This window comes from Camelus dromedarius, chromosome 15, assembly GCF_036321535.1.
Source record: "Camelus dromedarius isolate mCamDro1 chromosome 15, mCamDro1.pat, whole genome shotgun sequence".
Taxonomy (NCBI): Eukaryota; Metazoa; Chordata; class Mammalia; order Artiodactyla; family Camelidae; genus Camelus; species Camelus dromedarius.
Genome location: NC_087450.1, coordinates 36,475,975 through 36,500,667, shown reverse-complemented (window position 1 = coordinate 36,500,667; position 24,693 = coordinate 36,475,975). Strand labels below are relative to the sequence as shown.

Here is a 24,693-nt window from a genome sequence, read left to right as displayed (position 1 = left end):
TGGAAACCCTGTAAGCCACAAAATGCAACTTTTACCCAGTGTTCTGATTATCAGATAAAGCTGGTCCACATCTGATTTTCCAGGCCAGAGTGGCTGGCCCATCAATAGCTCTGCAAAAACGCAACCTGTAGCCCAAATGTCGATGGAAGAACCATACTGAGTATCTCCCACAAGAAGTTCAGGAGCTCGGTACCACCTTGTAGCGACATAGTCAGTGTAGGCATCTCCTGGAACTGCAAATGCATCGATCAGGTCAGGAGGTCACAGTCTCCCATCAGAGGAACTACTCCCAAGGGCACGTCAGGCATTCAGATAAGCGTCAATAATTCAGAAGCCATGATACTCCTAACAGTTAATGTACTGTGGCACTAATCGAGTAAGCAGTTACACTGTGCAATCAGATAATAAATTCACCTTCTGTGCTATATATAAAATAGATAAGCAACAAGGATTCACTGCACAGCCCAGGGAATTATACCCATTATCTTGTAATAACCTAAAATGGAGTATAATCTGCAAAAATGCTGAATTACTATGCTGTGTACCTGAAACTAATATAGTATGTAAATCAACTATACTTCAGTTGAAAATAATTCAGCTTTCAAAGGTACCTTAGCTAGTTAACTCTATAGAGTCCCAAACACAGATGGGTAGGAAGGGGGAGGTAACGAGAATTTCTGGAGTGTAACTTGATGTAAACCAGCTCCAAATGCAATGTCAAAGCCACCTGTGATTATGTGCACACCCGCCACGCAATGTACGTGGTGTTAAAGCATGGTTTTGCCCCTGGCACAGTTCCAGATTCAGGGAGAAATCATTATTTGTCCCCCTTTCCCTTTGGTTCCTCCCTGTCTGGGATGACTTCTTTTTTCTCAGCCCTGTCTCTGAACTGTCTCTGCCGTTTTCAGTTCACTCTCCTGGTCTCACCAGCTCCATGCGGCTTTTCCCCACCACTCTAGACCATATTAATCTCTCCCTCGAGGGAACTATCTGCACCTTCACTTTAGTACTTTACTGCCAATCATCTTGCATTATTCTTTTGTTTCTTTTACTTTGGCTTGTAAGTGCACGAAGACCAGAAATGCATCTTGTATTTCTTTTCCTTTCCTTCAGGGCAAAGCACAAAAATGTGACATCTAATAAACTGTAGTTGATTGGATGCAGTTGAAGTGCAAACTAATGTACTGACTAAAAGGTTAAAGGGACATTTTCCTTTTTGAATAATAACAATATAACAATTAGCATACATTCAATTTCTAAAGTAAGAACTTAACTGTATCATTTCATAATCATCTGAATTGGATGAGTTAGTAAAAAAATTGCTACTTACTCAGAATTCGTGCAAACCCAAAGTCACAGATCTTGATTATTCCTTTCTTAGTTATTAGAATATTTTCAGGTTTCACATCTCTGTGAATACACTGTAAGAATATATTTGATTATTTCCCTGAGCCACCAGAACAACAAAGCATAATAAACATTAATGATTAGTTTAAATGATAAACACAGCCTGTGAGAGACATAAATATAAATACAGCTTTCCTTCACTTTTCAAAAAACTTAAATTGGCCATTTTTCCCTCGAAAATCTTGTCATACCAAAAGAAGAAAAAGGTTACTCCTTTAGGGAAGAAATTAAAATAATTATTGGATAGGAATTTTTCTCTTGAGAAGGGAGAATTATATAATCATTTCTTCCACTTTTTACTAGGCCCCACTTAAACGGTAAGAGGTAAAACTCTGAATGAGATCACACTCAGTGTGCCTCTAACCGAACTGCTGCCACCCAAGAATCAAGATTCAGGCTGCGTGAGTGAGTATTGCAGATTTGAGATACTGGAAAAACATTCTGGTGACAACCAAAAGCAAATTCATTAGAGTGACCATCTTATTTATCATCCAATCAGGATGTGTGATAGTGAGCGCTATCAATTACTACGCCAGGACAACAGACCACAACCGACCTGGGTAAGCCGGCATGTGTGGTCACCTCTTAACAAGAGATACTGAAGCCTTCAGCCTCCGCGGATGAGGACCCTCCACAGGGTCCGTTAAGAGCTCTCTTGAGACGTGAGCGCACGATGCTGCCGGAGTCGCTCCTGGGAGAGCAGGTCACCGCTGGGAGGCATTCTCACCTGAGTCCCCTGTGCAGAGAGACCTCACGGCTCCCTGCATCATCCTGCCACCCTGAGTGAGGCAGATGCTGCCGGGTGGACGTGAGAGAGCCACGCTGGGGGTGTGGATGGAGGCGGGCTGGGTGCACCCCACCACTGTTACTCCACGAGTGGCTCTTCCATGCTGCGATGCCCCCGGAGAAAGCAACCCGGGCCCTAGTCTTCAGAACGTCAGCTTTCCACTTTATCCTCCCAACAAGCAAACAGATGAAAAGGCTGTTGCTCTCCTACAGCTCAGTCCTCACAGGGAGCTCTGCACCTTTCACACCACTTTCACAGGAATTAATTCATCCTTGAAGCAACCCTGTGATTGCAGGTGGCCACTGACAGTCTCCGGATTAAGTAGCACAACCACCAGTTCCTTCTGCCTCACCTCTCTGCTGTGGCGTCAGTCCCTTTAAGGGTCCCCGTCAAACTGACAGTTTTGAAATCATTTTTTTTCTTTGTGTCTATAATAGCTATCTAGGAAGAGAACATGTTGAACCCTACGTTCATTTTGGGTCACAAAAATGGCACTGGTACTAGAAGCTTCTTTGTATTTACTCTCATTACTGTCCACTGTTTCATAATTTGCACGACCAGCAGTTAGAAGAAAGCTTTTTAGTCCTCTTCAGAGGCCCAAGGCCCTAGATATTAATTTTAAAAAATACACTGTTGTAATATAAACCAGCACAGATTTGATCCTACCTTTTAGGCAACACATTAATGAAAACTGGATTGACACTCTGCGTTAGACTCACCTGTGATACTGACTGAATAAGGGAAGGTTATAACCCTCAGATGAGTCTGCGTCAAATCCTAAAACTCCTGGACTGTGGGTGGCGACTACCAAGCAAATGGACTTACACTGATACCCATCTACTGACCTATTTAAGTGTGCAAATCCATGGGAAACTCACAGCTACTTATTTTCCAACCAAAACATACAAAGGCAAATGAAGTCCTATAGAAACAGAAAAAATTATTCGTGTAGCTGCAGGTAAGAGAGCTACTGATAAAGAGGGATGGATGGAGTACTGACGAAAGAAAAAGAGTAAAAATCACTGGGGAAGTAAGAAACAGAGCATGGAGAACAGACGATGCTCAGACACACAGCCTTCACTTTCTCCACTGCAAAGCTGCAGTGAGTGCAAACTCTGCAGTGCCTCCTGCAATCAGCTTATTTTCCACCAAAGAACAGGGAACTTGCAAGTCAAGGTAACCGAAACATTTTAATAGATTTGGGTTTCAAGCACAGCTTTCAGCAAACAATGCTCAAGTTGGGTCATTGGGGCTGGTGTACAATCTCATTTTTATAATCTTACAAGCCAGCAAGAAGAGGTGCCCATCCTTTAATTTTAAGAATCATCTCCGGAAACTTCCCCACCAGAAGCTGCTTCTTTACGCAGCCTGACCGAACGCCTGAGAAGGCTGTTCTTTGAGCCTTATGGATGGATACTCATACAGCAACGAGAAGGGAAGGAAATCTTTTTTGACAACCAGAACCATCAACAAGATGACGATGGTTGTATGGCCAGACACATCGTCTGTATCTTGGAAGCCACTGTAGTTTTGTCATTTTGACATGAAGTTCTTTCTGTCTAATCAATACACCAAATACATGAAAATCCATGAGATCAAAATGATGCTGAATGGTCACTTCCATTACCTCATTCTAGCCACATTATCGGGTGAAAAAGAATAGAGTCAGTATTTTCTTAAGCCCAGTGCTTCTCAAAATTTAATGTGCACATGAATCACTTGGAAATCCTGTTCAAATGCAGATTCTGATTCAGTCGACCTGGAATGGGCCTGAGATTCTGCATTTCTAATGAGCTCTCAGGTGGTCTCTATGAACCACATTTTGAGTAGCAAGGCCTTAACCTCTTACTACTTTAACCTTCCTTTCTGGGTTAGGATCACCACTCTGGAGCTAAAAGGGCAGTCATGGCCTCCACAGGTGCAAAGCTCTGAATCTTCGGCAACACCGCAGGGTCACACTGCCTTTTCTAGTCCTTGAGAGTATCAGGACGCTTCCTTTAAAAATAAGGAGAGTATAAGGGTTTTAGATGTAGTATTGTAACAGCTTATATATGGTCTAGATTTTTTTCCCTTTGCATGCATTTTAGCTAATAGATTAAAAAAAAGGCTTACCATAGATAACATAAAAAAAATGGGATACCCAGAGTTCAGAAGTAATTTCCACGTTGGAGGAATAACGTTTGTCCGAAAAATTATCCATTATTAATAAAGGTCATAGATTATAAATCAGAGGTTTTTAATATTCTAAAGCTTAAGGTACAGAACATGTTGTTCCAAGCAGAGAAGTGGTGGTGGTTGCATGGAGCTACAATAATGTTTAGGTCCAGTGGAAACAGTAAGTCATAATCAGGGAGGTATGTTGGTTGATTGACTCATTCATTCATCCAGTTACTCAATAAATATTTCCTGAGCACCTTTTATATAAAAAGATCCATGCTAGGCATTAAAGAAATACAAAGATAAATCTGCTACAGACATTGCATGCAAGCTTACAATCGAGTACATGGGAAAGTGTCTGACTATATAGGGATAAGGCACAAACACTTACGGTAAACAGAATTTTTAAAAAATCATTGTAATGACCCATAAATCCAGCAGCAAACTTAGGTGAACTTGAATACCTCTCACAGCGTGGTGGAAATCAACAGAGATGTGGTTTCAATTCAGCGTCATCTTCAGCAATTATTTGACAGTACAGTTTGCATCATGAAAAACAGGTTTATGTATCTCGTGAACAATATTCTCTATCCTCTATCAACAGAAAATAAAAGCTTCTGACTTATCCTAACAACAGCAACAAAATTCACTGACCTTCTTAAAACCAAAGGGAGCTTTCCCTAAGTATTGAAATTTACTTCCATGATCTTACAGTATTTTTCAGCAATCCCAGACTTCTCTGATAGATGTTCTGCTGGCATCAGAATTGACCATATGGTAGTCTGTATCTTTCCCTCGACGCTGCCTCTGTGTAGGCACCAACTCAAAAGGTCTAGAGTTATTTTTTAAAAAACTATCATAGCAAAAGCACCCAGGAGCCAATTTAAAGAAGCTTCTACTGGCCTGAGAGGGGACAATTTGAACATCAGAGAGAACAATGATTGCAAAGGATTGAAACACATCAAGTTCATAAGATCCGTAAGTTTATGGCAGTGTCCAACAGCTCCCCCAAACCCTTCACTGCTCACTCTTGGCGGATGCTGGGACACCAGCTCGTCACTCTGAGCACTGACAAATAAAGGGAATAGTCACCTACTGATCTGACTGTATTTCATAGTAGCCAGAGTCCATGATGGTAAGTTCTTCTCCACAGAGTTCCAGTTAATAAATGCAGAAGGGATAACAGAATTAGAAAATCACCACCTTTTAACCCTAATGAAATACTAGATAGAGGTTACAATCGTCTATGAATGCTAAAACCATCAAGTAAATGATCGGCAGGAAAAGGGATAATGGAGAGGGTCAAATGAGCACCCCCTGAACCCACTCATCTGAGAGTATCATAGCAGGAAAGCAGCTAGAGATTTCATGCCTCGTGATGTGGAGGCAACAAGAAGTGCACATGAAGCATTCCTGTCCAAAAAAACCGAACCCGGGCATGATCAAGCCTCATACACCAGCTGACAGTAAATACAGGTGAAAGAACAAGTTTAAGAAACACATAGGAAGCAATCAGCCAAAGTGACTTCTGAACCACAGCAGCTGTCACAGCGTGGTTCTAGGGCCAGCGGCTTCACTCCCAGCTGGGCAAATGCGAGCAGTGCAGATTCTCGGGCACCATTCAGAACTCTGGAATCAGAAACTCGGGGGTGGGCCCAGCAAACTGTCTTAACTAGACCTGCAGGTGATTCTGATGCACACTCAAGTTTGACAACCATGGCCCTAAAACAGTTAATGATACGGGGGAAGAAGGTAGGGGAAGGGGGACTGTTATAGAATCAAAGACTTAAGGGACATGAAAACAAAACAAAACTGAGTGCTATGATGAGATACACTACTGATACCCTGAAAACTTATATTAACCCAATTTAAAAATAATCACAGGCATCATTAGTATTGCAGCAAAAGGAAACATTAAGTTTATACAAACTTTTAATTCATAAGGAATGAGTAATTTGATTCTTACAGAAATTGGAAAGGGGCCATGAATAATGCATGACCTTCCTTCATATTCTGTAACTTTCTTTTGTTTTGCTCTCCTGGTTCTAACTTTCCCTCTGTCATTAGCTTCTCCAACAGACCCCTGAGCTATTTACAGGAAAAGAGTCATGGTGAAAAAATTAGCAAATAAATCAGAAAATGTTACTTACGTTATGTTTATGGCAGAAATTAAGAGCTTGAAGTGTTTGCCATAAAACACTTTTGATCACTCCATCAGCAATTCTGGGGAAAAAATAGAAAAGGAAATGAAACCTCTCAGGATAGGGTTTCAGGAGCAGAACTGGGAATAGAAATCGAATGGGCAGGGCTTGTCATGGCCAGCGAGTGCAGTGCAAAGGGGGTCTCGGAAAAAATTTTTAAAATGTTTTAATGAAAATTGGTTTACTGTTTTTTCATTATAGTTATATAATTTTCTTGTGTAATCTGAAGTTTTTAAATCTGTCAAAATGATATGTGCTTTTCATGAAAACTCAAACAATATAGACAAGGAATGAAAAGTGTTGATTCAATCTTGCTACCCTGAAATAGCTGCTGTAACTTACAGTGGCTGTCCCTTGAGCAATCTCAGGTTCTCTCCCTCTCTCTGCACTTACCTTTAACTTTAAATTAAATGCATTCACATGGCTCAAAGTTTCTGAAGCTAAAGGAATATCCATGAAGAATTCTCTCTCACACCTGCTTAGCCACCCATTTCACCCTTGGCAACCTTCCCCAGCCTCTTTCAGAAACATCCTATGCACTGAGGTACAGATACTAACATGTATATGTATATTCCAGTGGCCAAGGATTTATGACATGGATGCATCATAATTTACTTAGTCCCCAAGGATAAGCAATTAGATTGACCCAATTTTCACTTCTAGAAACGATGCTTCATCAAATATCTAATCATCTATCTTGTGGAAGTTGTGAGACAGGACGGAAGGGGACAGGGCACAGCCATTAAAGGAATGACAGCAGTGAGGACCAAGATAGCAGAAAATTCAACTCCCAGCAGACCTTGAGGCCCAAGACGGCAGGAGACTTGACTTCCAGTAGACCCTGAGCTTCATTATATGCTCACTGTAATATATGAGCATGGTGAATGACACGCCCGCAGGAGCCACGACACTTCTGAGGCTAACTATAAAAGGTCAGAAAGAGGGAGGTGGCCCAATTCCTGGGAATCCCAGTCCCTACCCCAAAGTAGTTGGAATACTCCTCCCACTTGTTAGCATACGAAGCTACCGAGACCAGAAACACTAGCAACACCGCACCTCACAGCCTCCCGCTCCCTCACCTCAGGAGACGGCCCGCACTCTGTCTGTGGAGTGTGTATCTACTTTCACTTTAAACTCAACACCCAACCCCTCACCTCATGGCCTTTCTCCTGACTTCTGAGATGGCCTGCCCTCTGTCTATGGACAGTACATCTCTCTGAATAAATCTACTTTTAATGAACTGTGTCTCCCTCTTGAATTATTTCCTGCATGAAGCCAAGGACCCTCACTTGACGGGGGCACGTCCCAGGGACTCACCTGAGACCTGACACATGGCCATCCTCTCACACCCCATTTTCCTGTATCAGTTGTGCAATTATCTTTTTAAAGGAAGTTCTAGAAGTGGGATTTCTGGCACCAGAGGTAGGCACATGTTATATTTTGATCCTGCAGGTATGAACTTCAGGTAGACTTGAGACCTTGCAGGAAAAGAGACATACTTGTAGACTGATCTTCAGTTCATCCAATTCTTGTTGGCAGTAAACACTCAAGTGTGTGCAGGAGCTGTTTTAGCACAGTTACCTACACCTGTAAGCAGGCAGGTACACAGCCGGGGAGGCTGGGGAGAGTGAGGGGCCCATGAGAGTGCGAGGCTGGGAGCTTCTCACTCCTGCAGATTCCTCGCTCCGTGTGAAAAACATCGCGAAGGATCTTCCACTGGGGAATAGGGGTTCTGGGCAACTAGTGTCTGTCTGGGAGTACTTAGTTTACTTTGTGTATCCATTTCTAGCAACTGTAGCAATTACATTCCCTTTAACTTTTCTGTTGCTGTCTTTTCATTGCTCAGACCACTGACCCATGCCGACGCCTTCACAGCCACGTCTGCCAAAAACTACCCTCTCTGAGGGATGTCATGACCACGCACACCCCGCCAAACACCTGTGCGTCCGAGACCCTATCTCCTCGCTGTCTTGCCAACAAGACAGTTTTGCCGGTGTTACGTTTGCCAATCTGTGGTTAAAATAGAAAGATAACTTGATTTGGGTTTCATTCATTTCATTTCATTCATGATTTTAATTTTCACACTGATGAACATTGAATGTCTCCTTTTGTGTGCTCCCTGCTCATGGCCTGTACTGCTTTCTGATGGGCCTATTTACTCTTCTCCAAATTGATTTAAGAGGACTTGGTGTGTATCAGCGTCTGCCTGTGGCTGCGACTGTTTTTCCTAGTGTGTTGCTTCCTTTTCAACCCTGTTCATGGAGATGAGGCTGTGGTTTACTATTTAAAAAAAATCTGAAGAACAAGAGTTGGTTTTTTTTTTTTTTTACAGAATATCTCCTGTAAGAATATTTTGATTAAAAGACATAAAATTATCTAATATTCCAAACACACCCATCACTCAGTTTTAATATTTTATCATATTGGGATTTTTGGGGGAGGGAGTGGCAGGAGGTTTTTATTTGGGGGGCGTTGGACAATAAAAGCCAACGGGGTTTTCACCTGGGGTGGTGAGGTGGAGGGATGAGAAGGGATCTGAGAGGCAGCTGGGAGGCAGCCAGATTAGCAAGAACTGGCCTCTTGAGATCAGGGATTTGCAGAGAGAAGGCCCATGGGACATAACTTGTGGCCTGGGCTCCATGTATTTCCTTGACGGGATTTTGTATTTTGTTTAACAGCCTGGGCTCAGCTGTGCAGTCTCCTGCGGGCACTCACGAGGCTGCAGGGAGGCCTCACTCGCACGTCCGGGCTACCAGCCGGGGAGCCTCGGCGCCCCTCCACGTGGCCTCTCCAGCAGGATAGCCCAGGATTTTCCCCTGGTGACGGCAGCCATAACTGGATATTTAAATCATGTGTTTAGATCACTCTTTAAAAACTGAACTCATCATTGCACAGATGCAGCTGGTTGTGCAGAGCAGTGGGACAGCGTCTGTGACTGTGATTCGGGTGTGGCACTAGTGACCAGGCCCGGGAGGCTGGGGTACACACTGAGCACAACAACACGTGGGCTGCAGTTTTGCTCAGAGCAGTTTCCTCATCTCAGCTCACAATGACAGTGGCATGCCCCCCGACTCTGGCCTTTCCTCTCAATATTGTGAAATCACCTAATTCTCAGTGTTAAATCGCTTTCTGCTTGAAATGTCTACAGTGGTTTCTATTTCCTACACTGAATTCTGATATAGATTTATCCTCCTCCCTTCATGCAGAGCAGAGCCAAACCTGAGACAACACTTTACATTTTATAATGAGGCAGAAAGAACGGTACAGCCATTTGTGCAGACGAGACAGAGTCCGACCCCAGCCGTGCTGCCTCCTGGTCCCATCGCCTTGGGCAAGTTATCTGTGCCTTCAGTTTTCTGAGGTGGGAAAATGGAAAAATACCTCACCAGTTGACTGAGAAATCTGTCCCCAAAGAGTCTGGGTTTTGACATCACCATGGCTCAGGAGGTGAGGGTCTGAGATCTGATGAGGCCGGTATAGGGGACTGAGACCCAGTACAGGAATAAAAACAGCCTCGAAGGAGCAGGGAGAGGCCCGGAGGTGAGAAAGAGCGGAGAGTGTGGGGAAAACAACTAGGCGGCTGGTGCGGCTAAGACGCCAGGGAAGCTGGTGGGGCTGGTGGGGCCCAAACCACCGAGGGCCTCCTCAGCCTTGGCGAAGAATTTGCATTTCACTCTAAGTTCAGAAGGAAGTCATTGAAAGGACTCAAGAAGGCAAGTGACAAAACAGACAGAATGGATCTCTGGGGGCAAAGTGGATACCAGGAGGTTAATTAGACAGCTAATATTAATACTCCAGGTGAGATCTGGTGACTTAGATTAGGGTGGCGGTGGTGGAGGGAGGAAAATGGATTTCAGATCCTGGGAGGGACTGGCAAGAGTAACACATGCCCTACTCGTGTAGAGACGGAGCGCTGGGCGGGTCTAAGGACCCCAGGGGCCGGGGATGAAGGGCTGGGTCTGGGAAACCAGGTACGGGCGAGGGTTCAGAAACCGGCAGAACCCTGGTTACCAGCACTAATATCGTGGAACTGGGCATGAAGTCATGTCATAAGGAACTCCCCAGCTATTGCTGTGGAAGAGGGGTGTTTAGCGGCATCTCACGGGAAGTGTCACGGCTCTGCTCAAACGAGAATCCTGTGAGCTCGATTCCAAGCAGAGAGATTCCATCTTAGGCAAAACAACATACGTACAAATAACAGCTGCAAACAAATGCCACTGATCTCACAAAGAGAAGATGGTTATCAAAGAGAATACAGAATCACAGAGTGCTCATTCCAGAAAGATGGAGCCCTGAGACATGATCCAGCCACAGTCAGCATTTCCCAAGGCATTCTGGCGTGGATAAAACCTGCAGAAGTCACCTGATACTCGACGTTTAAACAGTATACTTTGGGTGAGTGCAGAAATACTGACAGTAATAGTGAAGGCCTAAAAGCAAAAATCAGATATCCTGGATCAACCCTGAAGGGGTGAGGAAGGGTCGCAGGGTCGGGGATTCAGGCTGGATTGCTCACAGGCTGCTCCCTTAGCCACTCAGGGAATCCTGGCTCTGACGTCAGAGCTCATTATCTCTGTTTTAGTTTGTTACATAACTCGATATGGAGAACATGATTTCATTATGGGTACCCAAGGCGAATTGGTCCTTGCTAACCTACAATAACCCAACCTGTATTTTGGCCTCCCAGCCTCCTAATGATTTCATGTCTATTATAAGTGCCCTCCCCCTGTCCCGCCTTTATCTCCTACCACGTTTCCACCTCCTCCTGAGCCCCATTAGCGTCTGCTATTCCCTGAACAGGCCAGGCTTGTCTAAACCTCCAAAGCTTTGTGTTTATTCATCCTCCTACTCCCTTCCCTAGGCATTCTCGAATTTCTCAGTGAGCTTTATTGTTCTTCAAAGGCTTGTAACTCTGCAAGGATTTTATCTTGTCCATTATTGTAGCTCTGGGGCCTGGAACAGTAACTGGTACCTAACAGGTGCTCAACTAAGCTTCTTTCTCCGGCACTCTCAGGAGTTGTACATAATAATACCCTGCAATAAACCCCTTTTTGCTTCAACTAGCTAGAGTGGACTCTGTTGTTGAATCCTAGTTAGTTCAGACTGTGATGCCAGGAGTGGGTCTGGGAAACAAAATCAAGGCCTTGGGAATCTCGGCTGTCTGATGTAGTTGGTTCTGAAGGGGGATGTGATTACCATTAGCGGCTGGAACGCTGGGAAATGGGCGTCCAGTGATGAACCCGTTATTTGCATAATCACCTGCGGTCATCTGGAATAAAGTGCCCATTCAAGACAAGGCTTTGCTGGACTGGGTGTGATCAAACAACATGGGAACATATGGGAAAGTAATAAAAGAAAAGTGAGATGGGCTGGCCATTTTTCATTTCACTGGAAAAAATAAATTGACAAAAGGATAGCTTTAGGGCTTTTACTATTTTGGTTCAAGGCACAGTTAGGACACCAGAATTTTCAATGTTTGCCCTTATTTTTTTATCTGTAAGGCTCGCTCCATTGACCACTGGGACAACCATGAGATGACTGAAAAATCACACACTGAGAATAATCCTGCAGGGTGCTAAATGACAACACAGATTGAATTTATCTGAGGTTAATTAATTCCTGTTGATTAACTGAGAGTCACTAGTTTATACAGAACAAACAGAACCACAGTGATGTGCCCATCTATCGTGGTGCGGGAGAATCCATAGTCAGATCAAACCATTCTGATCATCGCTCTGGCTCTGCGTGTGAAGACACTGAAGCAGTACTACTTGGCCTCTGTCACCCTGGGATCTCATCATCCCCAGTAAGTCAGGAAGCCATTTCAAAGGAAGACTCTCCCTGCCTCAGCATCTGGGACGTGAAGCCGGTGCTCCCCTAACTAAAGTATTTCTCACTGCTCACGATGCACTGCCATCCCTCCACCTACCCACACCAGCAGTCTTATGGGAAATTTTCTACAGTCAGTTAGCTGAGAGGAAATCCAAGCCTTTTATATGTCAATTATTCCTCAGTAAGGCTGAATTAAAAGAAAAAAATTGAAATACAGATTTGCAGATGTAATGATGTGCTGTCGCCAGCCAGGAGTGGATAGCTGTGGTTTTACAGACCCATATAATAACAGCATGATAGTCATTTCCAATTGTTCCTTTATATCTGAGTCTTCATTAGATTTTAACCTTCTTGAGGGCAGGATTGTGCCTTTATATCTTTCTATTCTCTGCACCAGCAGGTGTTCAATAAAATTTCTGAAGTGAATCAATGAAAGAATGCAGGACACTAAACTACTAAGATGAATTAGACATAAATTCTACACTCCAAAACCTCACAGTCTGGGAAGACACAATGCATAGAAAATATATAAGGTAGTAGGTACCAAGTACCATAACAGGGATGACAATAAAATTCCATGGGTATTCAAAGGAGGGAAGCAATCTCACCCAGGAGGAATCTCAGAGGTGGTAAAAATATCTAGGGTTTCACATTTTACTATTAAGTACTATATATTATATTTACTGTAGGTCAATACTTGTTTGCCCTTTGAGCACATCCTGAGGTTGGAGATGGGGGGCCAGCAGATGCATCCGGGTAGAAAGGGGCTCAGATTTGAATTTGCCAGAGTTAATCCCACAGATAATGAAACTGAGAACCGGCCAGACAGAACTTCAGTTTCTAGATTACTTACCCATTTGGGTTTCTTTCCAGCTCATTTAGTAGTGTATGATCACAGTATTCGAAAACTAAATGCATTTTCCTTTTTCTCCTGAACACTTCAATGAGGTTCACGAGGTTCGGGTGTTTTAATTGCTGCAAAGGAGTTGAAATACAAAGTTTGGTGATTTGTTTCTCATAATAGTTTTTCCCAGACCCCTTACAATTGTAAGAGCAGAAGACCTTGCTTATCATCCTCTCTGTATCTCTCGTGGAGAATTTTATTACAGTTACTCACAAGAGAAAAACTACTCTGAGTAAGAATCATAGAATCTTAAAATTGGAAGAAATTTAAGAATTTATCTTATGTACCCCATAATAAAGGGTAACTAAGCTGCTTGAATCTCTCAGAGATAGCAAATAAAGTACAACTTAAAATACAAACACTAAAATAAAAAATATTTTATGCATTTAATGGAAATTCTAAATAAAAAGTCATAAAATGAACTGAATAAAGAATGGTAATGGAATTATTGAGCAAAAGACTATAAAAATCATCAATACCCATTTAGCTTACATATCGCCATGGATTTAATGGAAATGTCAGCTGGATTTAAACCCGGTCTGGATTTTAGTGTTGGCTCTCAGAAATACTAGATCTCAACCCTCAAATCTGATTCAACTGCATATTCTAGGAGTCCCTACAGTTGGTCTGTGTTTTAAATTTATCACATTTTCAGCTCTCTTCTTTGATTCTTGTTCTCTCTTATGCTCAGATGTTTTTTGTGTTAAATTTGATTCCCAAACTGAAGCATTTCACGAGGCAGCCTCTGTTTAATGTTGTAACCCCCCCCCCAAATCAAACTAATCTTGACTAAGTAAAATCATCTCTCACTAGAGTAACTGCACAATTTATCATCCAACCAGTTTAACAAGTATAAGCCAGGACTGTTCCTGGCAAATTGACACATACGGTCATCCTGCCTATGGCTAAGGTGACCGTATAATTTCACATACAAACCAGTATACTTTTGAAAGAAGATGCTAAGCAGACAAACAGGATGCTAACCAGACTGAACAATGGTACAAAAGCTACAAACCAGGACATCTGATCATTCCTGCTTATAATGCATCTCCGTGTTGTTGTCCCAGTATGGGAGACAAATCAACTTTCTAAACCCTATGCACCACTTACTCAGAAAGATATATGGAGAGAGAGAAGTATTTTGTATATAATAGAAGCTCAGTACATGTTTTGCAGGTCCAGTAGAGTCTTAAGTATGGGGGCTTATATAGCACCCTCTCCCTCAGGACTTGTAAGCATGGCTTGACCAAAAAATAGAACCACCATGAAGAAATCACCCTGTGATTATGTGCCTGCTGCTCCGCAGTGCGGGATAAAGGGAATCCATTATACATTAAGGACGTGCCCAGAGCACCAGATCCATTTGTTTTCTATGTGCTCCACCATCGACAAGAGCAGAAAGGCCAACAGTGGAGGAAACAGGTCACACAGGTGAGCTCAGTGCTGAGGCACAAACTGCAGGACAGGAGCGAAACGGTCTCTGCCAGGAGAGTCAGGGAGTCCCGGGTGCTACGGTGGATGCAACGGCAAGGTCAGATCTCCTGTCTTTGGGTAGATCGGCAATTTATATCTTTTCTGCAAATAAAATGAACTTAGCCCAGAAAAATAGTGACTTATCAAAAGTAAAACAGGTAGTAGCAGGAAGCAGGGGGAGGGGAGGGGAATCAGAGCAAAATGTAAATAATAGGAGCCTGTGAGGAAGGTAAGGTAGATGTATCACAGAAGGGATCTGTTCAGGGCACAGGGTGAAACATACCAAAAGCAGGAAAGATGTACATTCATTCTGAGAGTCATCACCGGAGACCAGAAAGAGTTGCAGTCTGGCTACTTTTAACCTTCAAGTGCACTGTCAAATTGCGCACTTGTAACCCAGGAGGTTAAGCATTAACTTTACTTGAAGGCTTGGTGGGAGAGGGTGGATAAAAAGCATCTTTTATTAGAAAACAACCCACTGCCATGTTCAGACACACCCTGCAGTTCAGTTCTGTGACGAGCTGGCTGTCTGACTAGCGCCCTCTGCTGGCTACGAGGTAACAGGGAACTTTTTTTGTTCCTTGTTTTTTAAATCATGATGGGTGTGCTCTTGAAAACTCCATGTTTATCAAATTACATTTTAAACGAAACACTAAAACTTTTTAGTTGAAGAAACCTACTACAAATAATACTTGAAAAGGATAGATGATATAATAAATATTATCTCTCTTAAAAAACTGGATTTCTAGTGTTTTCCTAAGAACAGATGACACCTGTCAAAAGTAAAGGTCAGCTGTGTGTTTCTGAGGAAATCAATTTCGTTACACAAAGTGTGGTCCATGGACAAGCAGCTGCTGGCTCCATCAGGGAGTTTGTTAGAAACGCAGAATCTCAGGCTGACCCCAGGCCTCGACTCAGAATCTGCATTTCAACAAGAACCACCTCCCTCCCCAGATCCCGGTGAGCGTCAATATTTGAGGAGCGCCAGGCGCCGCCTCCGTTTCCTCTCTGATGAAATAAGAGTACTGGATGAGAAGCATCTCTAAGCTCTCTCGTGGCTCTAAAACTGTAAGATTTTTAGGATAGGAAAAAGTTTACACTGAGAACTAATGACGCTTACATATCAGATCCTATCAGAGTAAAAACAATTTCTAACAAAACGCTTGTGTCATATGTCTATACACAGCTGGGGGTGACAGTCGATATGTCAAGAGCCAGTGGAGCACAGGCAGGGACCAATCCACGCTGATGCCTAAAGGGGCCCTGGCACAGTCCTATGGGCCCCTCTGTGCCAGGAATTGCTCTCTTAGTTGCTGGTTTGCGGGGAGAAGTAGTTGGGCTGGAGTGGGATGCTTGGGGGGAGCAGGGGTGGGGGAAGGCCAGGGTTGAAGGGGAGGGTAAACACTGGGATGAGGGGACTTAGGACCAGCCAGAACGGAAGAACTTCAATATTCTAACCATCTGTAGCTGTACTCATAATATTAGTAAAACATCAGAGCGGCCAAAGTCCAAAGTGATGATCAATTTACATAGCTGCTGATACAAAGAAATTTAAGTCCAATGGGGAAAGAAAAATCACTTTAAAATCCTCTGTAATTTTGGCATACACATTTCACCCAGTACCATGCTATTACAGGTGGACAGAGGAAGCCAACCTACCTTCAACATACGTATTTCTCGTAGAGCTATTTTCTTAACCACAGGATCGTCTTCGGATTCCACAAATCTTTTGATAGCTACCACTTGTCCAGAGGTTTTGTTTCTGCATTTGAATACAACTCCATAAGACCCTTCTCCAATCTTGGCCAATTTTTCATACTTTTCCATTTGAGCTGAAGTGACTTAAATTACTGGTATCGATCGACTTGCAGTTCAGCACTGCACCTGGAAAATAAGAGGACTCAGCTTAATCATTTTACCAAGGACAGTGCTTCACAGTTTTCTATGTAAAGCCAATTAGCCCAGGATGCCAAAGATTTATTTCCGTCAATTTATTCTAAATACACTGAAAAATATTTGGACATTGTTTTGTTCATTTAGTTCAGTCCTATGCTGTTCTTTCACCCACTGCAAAGATTCCATGTATTATTTCTTGTAATGGGTCTGTGTTTACTTCAGTGAACTGGGAATTTATAGAAAAGAACCTTATCCAGTCTACTGTCATTATCCTCAAGAAAATGATTAAAATGTGATGCTGTAGAATCCAGCTGAAGGAACACTGTGTACTCTGGTGTGTGGTGTTTATCTTTTCCCTCCTAACCCTTGTCAGTACTGCGGTGAGTAGGACATGGTACAAAGTGCTCTTCTGCCACCTGGTGGATAAAAGAAAGAGGGCTGTTGAACAAAGCAGCTATCAAAAACAGTAAAATCTTTCCAGAGCATTTACTGCCCTTAACTTTTATATTATGAAGGAATGGATCCTTAAATTCTTAGATCTCAAAGAAAATAATAATAAAGCACAAAAAGAGGAAAGCTTTTTCTAATTTTTCATGAATGTTTTCACATCCATAGTGATTTCTATTGAAATATGAGGCTTGATTTTTCTGACTTGCATCACACATTCATAAATTTTGTGGTGACTGGTTTACATATTAAGTAACAAGTAAGGCCAGTGTAATTAAACATATCAATGTAGCAATTAAAAATACACAAATTCTAAATAGTCTCAAAAATCCCACCACAGTTTTTCCAGCAGTATCTTAATACAATCTAATAGTAATAATAATAGTTAGCAATTAAATAACATTGTTCTATGCAAATTACATATAATCTGCACAAATACCCTATGAAGTAGGTGTTATTCTTATTCAGTTATACAGATGAGGAAACAGGCACAGTGAAGCTAGTATGAAATTAGAACTCAGGCAGTCGGGTTCCAGAAATCACAATTTGAATCACAACACTACACTGCCTCTCAGTTGATTCAAGAGAACGCACAATTTGAAGAACCACTTATTCCAGGTCTTAGGATTAGTGAAATGTCAAGTGACAGAGCTGACCACTTTAAAAAATTCTCGTGTTTCAAATGAGTACACATTTTTAACTTCACTCTTATTCAGTCTCTTCCATCTACAGATTATCTCAGTGGTGAAAGAAATCATCTGCTCTGGCTCGCAGACAACTGGGAAAAGTGTTTCTGAAATAAATGACTACTGCCATACTGCTTTACACATGCTATTTCTTTGTTAGTGTTGTAGATTCTATTCTCTCTCTTATAAAAGGAAGACAACTTGAGCAACACACTAAGATACCAGCAAAACCCATCACAGATTATACTCTGAAAACTCTCTTAATTATACTGTATTTTAAAATTGGGGGGTAGGGCATAGCTCAGCGGTGGAGCGGGTGCTTAGCATGCATGAGGTCCTAGGTTCAATCCCCAGTACCGCCATTAAAAAACAAATTCATATAAATAAATAAACCTAATTATCTCCTCTTCCCCCCCAAAAAAGAACAAACAAACAAACAAAATAGGTACTATGATCTTAAAGCTATTTAGATAGAAGCATGCATACACTTGTTTTTCTATAGCCTAGAAATAGGTGACTGGGAAGAGGACAAAAGAAACCATGCGTTTGCTTTAGAAATTTATTGGTGCAGAACTTTGTAGATTTATGAATTTAGCCTACTTGATAAGCACTATGGTTATCGAGGGAAATTTTGAACGTGCCACAAGACTTAACTATAAAGTTGTAGTCTACGTGTTATTTTATTTCCTGCTAAGTAGGTGATTTGATCTACTGATCTATGATTTTCCTTTTCTTTCAACAGGTTCATATTCAGATATGAACAGGCAAAATATTTAGATATCTGTCACATCAGCCAAACTGCTGAATATGATCAAATGAAGCACCAGAAAATAGAACTTCACTGGGTAGCGTCTCAGTATTATCTGTTTTCTGAAGTCCTCACAGGGTTCATGGAAGATGAATCTGAACCGGCAGGAGTCAGAACATGGCAGGAATTCCACAAAGGAACTGAGGGCTCTAACTCCAGCTCACCTGGACTCCACCAGAGTTTTTAGAAGCAATAATTCCTAACCTTTCACCTGAGGTCCTGACCAAATATCTCACTGCTCGATGAACTCTCTGTAGGAATGGACAGAACCAGCTCAAAATCAGGACATTCTAAGCCAAATGCCCAGACTTGCTCACGTTGCATCTAAATGGCTTGTGAAGAGATGTGTGGTGAAAACTCTGAGGTAGCCAAGGATAGTGGCAGTTCCTTAAATAGAACCTCTCTTCATATCTGTTTCACAAAGCTACAGAAGTCAACTAGAACAATAAAACTGCGTAAACCCAATGCATTCAACATCACAAGGACAGAGAACTACGAACTTATATAGAAAAGTAAACCCCCGATTTTGGAAGAGGTATCTTTGAAGCTGCCATTGTAAACTTTTGCAGAGAGCAAAGACAGGAGGGGGGTGTGATCTTGAAAAATCATAAAGAAAAATAACTAAAAAATAAACCAAAGGAAAGCATAAGAAAGTAAATAATGAAACTGAAACAGAAATTAGTAAAGCAGAGAATACAAAAAATAGTAAATCTAATTAGTAAACCAAAATCCTGGTTCCCGGAAAAATTTAAAATAGACAAATCGTTAACTAACTTACTGAAGGAAAAAAGGAAAAACAATATGCAAAATAAGAAATGACAAGAGGGAGTAACCATCAAAACAGAAGACTTCTTTTTTTTTATTCTTGAGACTACTTTGCAGGCATCTATGCAGATGAATTTGAAAACCTAGATGAAATGGATAACTTCCTAGGAAAATAGAGTCTACCAAAATTTGCCCAATTAGAGATTCAGAATTTAGACTGGTTTCAGTACAGGAAGTGGAGAAAGTTATGTTTTCAAAAAATCCCACAAAAAAGCACAAGGGGTCAGACTTTGACTAGGGTGGGGTAAAGAGATGGGCAAGTCCTTTTCCTAAAACACAAGCATAAGACTAAGCAAAATTTTGTCCAAAAAAGAAAAAAAAAAAAAAAAAAAAGCAAGCAACCAACCAAACTCCAAACCAACAATTTTCAGTATCTGGAAATCAAGCAAAAGCAAAAAAAAACCAAAAAACAAAAAAACAACAACTGGAGAAGCATTTATTTGTGATAAGCTGCTAGAACTCCACTTAAGAGCAGTGGGTCTGTGGCTTCTTGCCTGAGGCTGTTGCCATCCATCCTCTCCTCTGTCCCCCGGCTCAGCAGGTGTAGTGGTGTGACCAGCAGGTGTAGTGGTGGGCTGGCCAGGCCAGCAGCCTTACTCCCGGGGGATGTCTCTGATATGGCTCAGAGGCTGAAAACCTGTGACAATATGTCAGTAAAATTCCTACCAATTCAGTATGAAACAAATGGGAAAGGAAACAGGTTTGTAAGCCTGAGAATGTGGTCCAGTTGGGGTGAGGTGTAGATTAGCCAGAAATTTATGGGAAGACCCTAAAAATGAAAGAACCATAGAAAGGTGAGATCAGCTTTCCACACATCTCTGGCTAACTGGGAAGCTGCAGGCACACCTGGGGAAGACCTGAGAAGGCCTAGAGGAAAGTCAACGCTGGCCAGGTCTGAGGACGGGCTGAATTTTGAATGCGCTCCCCAACCACACGCTGATCCCCTGGAAGAGAGTGAAAAGCTTATGTCTGAGTACCAGCACTGCTCAAACTACTGGTGACTGCCAAGCTATGCAGACAGTGGTGACTTCTGCAAAAGCCAGGGTGAGAAAATAAAACTGAGCAGACACTTGGGAGGAGACAGATCCTAGGATACCGGCAGGTTGCAAAAACAAAAAACAGCCCATTAAAAAAAAACCCTCAGGGGAGAAAAATCAGAATCTAGAATTTCTGGATAACATATTATCCAAAATGTCCAATTTTCAATAAAAAATTATAAGGCATGCTAAGAAAAAGGAAATTGTGACCAATACTCAGGGGAAGTCAAGAGAAATGAATTCTGAGTGGATCCAGGTATTGGATTTTGCTGACAGACTTAAAAAACAGCTGTTACAAGTATATTCAAATAAATTTAAATGATAATTTAAAGAATTAAAGGAAAACATGGTAACTCAATAAATAGGGAATCTCAACACAATAATGAAAAGTATAAAAAAGAACCAAATGGAAATATTAGATTAAAAAATATACAACTGAAATGAAAAATTCACCAGATGTAATCAACAGAAGATTTGAGATGACAGGAGACAGAATCAGTGAGTCTGAAAACAGATGGCTAGAAAATGACCAATGAAGGAAAAATACTGCAGATGAACAGCACCTCAGAGACCTGCAGGACAAAATCAACAGTACCAACTTACATGGAGTGAGATTCTCAGAAATAGGGCAGTGAAAAAAAGGGGCAGAAAAAAAAATTGAAAACGTCATGGCCAAAAACTCTCCAAACCTAATGGAAAACATTAATCTACAGATTCAGTAAGTTTAACAAATCCCCAAAACAGGATAAACACAAAGAGATCAGTAAGTGGATACATCACAGCCAAGCTGCTGAAAACGTAAGAGAATATCTGAAAACCAGTGAGAGACAAACGATAAATGCTGGAGAGGGTGTGGAGAAAGGGGGACCTTCCTACACTGCTGGTGGGAATGCAGTTTGGTGCAGCCACTGTGGAAAACAGTATGGAGACTCCTCAAAAGACTAAAAATAGACTTACCATATGATCCAGCAATCCCACTCCTGGGCATATATCCACAGAGAACTTTAATTCAAAAAGACGCATGTACCCCAATGTTCATAGCAACACTACATACAATAGCCAAGACATGGAAACAACCTAAATGCCCATCAACAGAGGACTGGATAAAGAAGCTGTGGTATATCTATACAATGGAATACTACTCAGACACAAAAAATAATAAAATAATGCCATTTTCAGTAACACAGATGGAGATCGTCATTCTAAGTGAAGTAAGCCAGAAAGAGAAAGAAAAATACCATATGACATCGCTCATATATGGAATCTAAAAAGACAAATGAACTTATGAACTTATTTACAAAACAGAATCAGACTCAGACATAGAAAACAAACTTATGGTTACCAGGCAGGGAAGGGATAAATTAGGATTTTGAGATTTGCAGATACCAACTACTATATATAAAATAGATATACAATAAGTTTATACCATATAGCACAGAAACTATATTCAGTATCTTGCAGTAATCCATAATGAAGAATATACAAATGAATATATGTATGTATACGTATGACTGAACTACTATGCTGTATACCAGAAACTGAAACAACATTGTAAACTGACTATACTTCAATAAAAAACCCCACAAAACCCCAAAACCAAAACCAACCAACCAACCAAACAAAAAACAGTGAGAGAGAACTACTCACAGACAAGGGAACAGCAATATGATTAACGCCTGATTCCTCATCAGAAAAATAATAGCAAAAAATCAATAAAGCAAAAAAAAATGGTTCTTGAAAAACATCAACAAAATTATTGAATCTTTATCTAGACTAAGAAAAAAGAAAGAAAAATTACCAAAATCAGGACCACCCTACAGAAATTAAAAAGGTAAAAAGAGAATATTATGAACAACTTTATGCAACCAAATTAAACTACTTTGTTGAACCAATGCCTAAAAAGACACAAAATACCAAATTGACTCAAGGAAAAACAGAAAATCTTATTACACCCATAATAAAAAATAAAGAAACTGAATTGGTAATTAAAATCTACCCACAAAGAAAAGCCCAGGCTCAGATGGCTTCAGAGAGAAATTCTATTAAAAATTCAAAGAATTGATACCAATCTTTCACGAACGGTTCTAAAAAACAGAAGAGGGAAGAACATTTCCCAACTAATTCTATAAGGCCAGTATTACCCTGATAACAAAGTCAGACAAAGAAATCACACAAAGAACTACAGACCATTATTCTCATTAATATAGACACAAGAATCCTCAACAGAATAATTAGCATTAACATATAAAACGGATACACACCATGTCTCTGACAGATTTATCCCAGGAATGCAAGCTTGCTATAATACCTGAGAATCAATAACGTAAAACACCATATTAACAGAATAAAAGACAAAGGACATGATCATCTTAGCAGATATGAAAAAAAAGGATTTGATAAAACTCAACACCCATTCACGATAAAAATCTCAACAGACTAGTAATAAAAGGAAACTTCTTACAGGGCAGATCTGTGAAAAATCTACAGTTGGCATCATGCTTAAAGACTGAATGTATTTCCCCTAAGACTGGGGGAAAAAATGTTTGCTTTCACTTCTATTTAACATTGTTTTGGAAGTTCTCACCAGTGCAGTAAGTCAAGTAAAAGAAACTACAGGTATACAGATTGGGAATGGAAAGAAAAACCACTATTACTCGGAAATGTATGCTACTGTGTGTAGAAAATCCTAATGAGTCTACAAAAAACTGCTGTAACTAATGAACAAATGTTCCATGTAGTAGGATCCAAGATCAGAATACAATAAACATACTGGTAACAAACAATCTGAAAATGAAATTAAAAAAAAAAACACCATTCCACTCACAGTAACATCAGGAGAATCATATATTTAGGGACAAAATTTAAAAAGTGAAGTGCAAGACCTGTCCACAGGAAATTAAAGCACTGCCGAGAGGAATTAAAGCAGGTTTAAAGAAAAGGAGAGAAATGCCATGGTCATGGATCGGAAAACTCAGCAAGATGTCAGTTCTCCATAAATTCATCTATAGATCAAATTGAACCTCTATTAAAAAATAGGCTTTTTGGGGGGGGTAGAAGTCGACAAGATGAACCTAAGATTTATATGGAAATGCACAGGACCCAGAAGAGCCAAAACAACTTGGAGTAAGGATAAACTTGGAAAACTTATCATCACCTGACTTCAAATTTTACTACAAAGTTACGGTATATTAAGGGAGTATGATATTGGCTTAAGGACAGACATACCATATCAATGGAACAAAAGAGCGAGTCAAGAAATAAACCCCTTGATTAATGATCAATTGATTTTGGCAATGATGCCAAGGCAATTCAATAAGGAAAATATCTTTTTCATCAAACAGTGCTAGGATGGCTGGGTATCCATATGCAAAAAAACAAAGATAAAAACAAAAAAACTTAAGATAGCTACCTCACACAACATATCAGAATTAACTCAATGAGAAGGACAGAGCATCACCTCTGTGATATTTTTGCCAAAAATGCAAAACCTGAATCTAATTATGAGGAAACAGCAAAGTCAAATTGAGGGCCATTCTACAAATAATGGGCCTGTGTTCTTAAAAAATATCGAGGTCCTGAAAGACAAAGGTCAAAGTACGATTCCAGACTGAAGGAGACTGAAGAGATGTGAAAACACAATGTAATGTCTGATCCCTGAATTGGACCCCGGAACGGGGAAGAGTAACTATTAAAAAATCATACTGGGATAACTGGCAAAACCTAAATACTGACGGTGGATCAGATACCAAGTTTCCTGATTTTGGTAATCTGTACTGTGCTTATGTCCTAATTCTTAGGACATATACACTGAACTACTTTAAGGGAAAGGGATATGATGTCTGCAAGTTACTCTCAAATGGTACAGAAAGATTAATACGCATATACATATATATACAAAGAGAGGTAGAAAGGAAATGATAAAATAAATGGAGTAAAATTTAAATAATGAATGAATATAGATGTATGGGAGTTCCCTGTACTATTCTTGCAGGTTTGAAATTATATAAAAAATTGAGCTATTTTTAAAACCCATATATAGTGGGACTAAAGTGTCTCAACTCACTTTTTTTCCTGCATATCTACTTCACTTACACCAAAAATACCTTTCTTAAACATCAATATAATCAGATATTGTCCTCCCTCAAAAATGTGTGGCCTCAGAAGAAAGTTCAAACTGTGGTATGATATTTACAGGCCTTTCCATCCTGGTCCCAGTGAACCTTTCCTGCACAG

At 40.9% G+C, this 24,693-nt stretch overlaps 1 protein-coding gene across 5 annotated transcripts in view; it reads right to left on the bottom strand.

Annotated features, from left to right (window-relative positions):
- Window positions 1-24,693, bottom strand: part of CDKL4 (cyclin dependent kinase like 4) — a 43,281-nt gene that overhangs the window by 16,769 nt on the left and 1,819 nt on the right. For 4 of the 5 annotated variants that reach the window (XM_064494562.1, XM_031466871.2, XM_064494561.1 and 1 more), the window contains exons 2-6: window positions 16,421-16,645; window positions 13,238-13,359; window positions 6,502-6,574; window positions 1,331-1,421; window positions 36-233 (exon numbers count right to left, since the gene is read on the bottom strand). In XM_064494562.1, the coding sequence (XP_064350632.1) occupies window positions 36-233; window positions 1,331-1,421; window positions 6,502-6,574; window positions 13,238-13,359; window positions 16,421-16,588 (652 nt within the window). In that variant the 5' untranslated portion in view covers window positions 16,589-16,645. The remainder of the gene's footprint in view (window positions 1-35; window positions 234-1,330; window positions 1,422-6,501; window positions 6,575-13,237; window positions 13,360-16,420; window positions 16,646-24,693) is intronic. The other variant, XM_064494565.1, reaches the window with a different exon arrangement.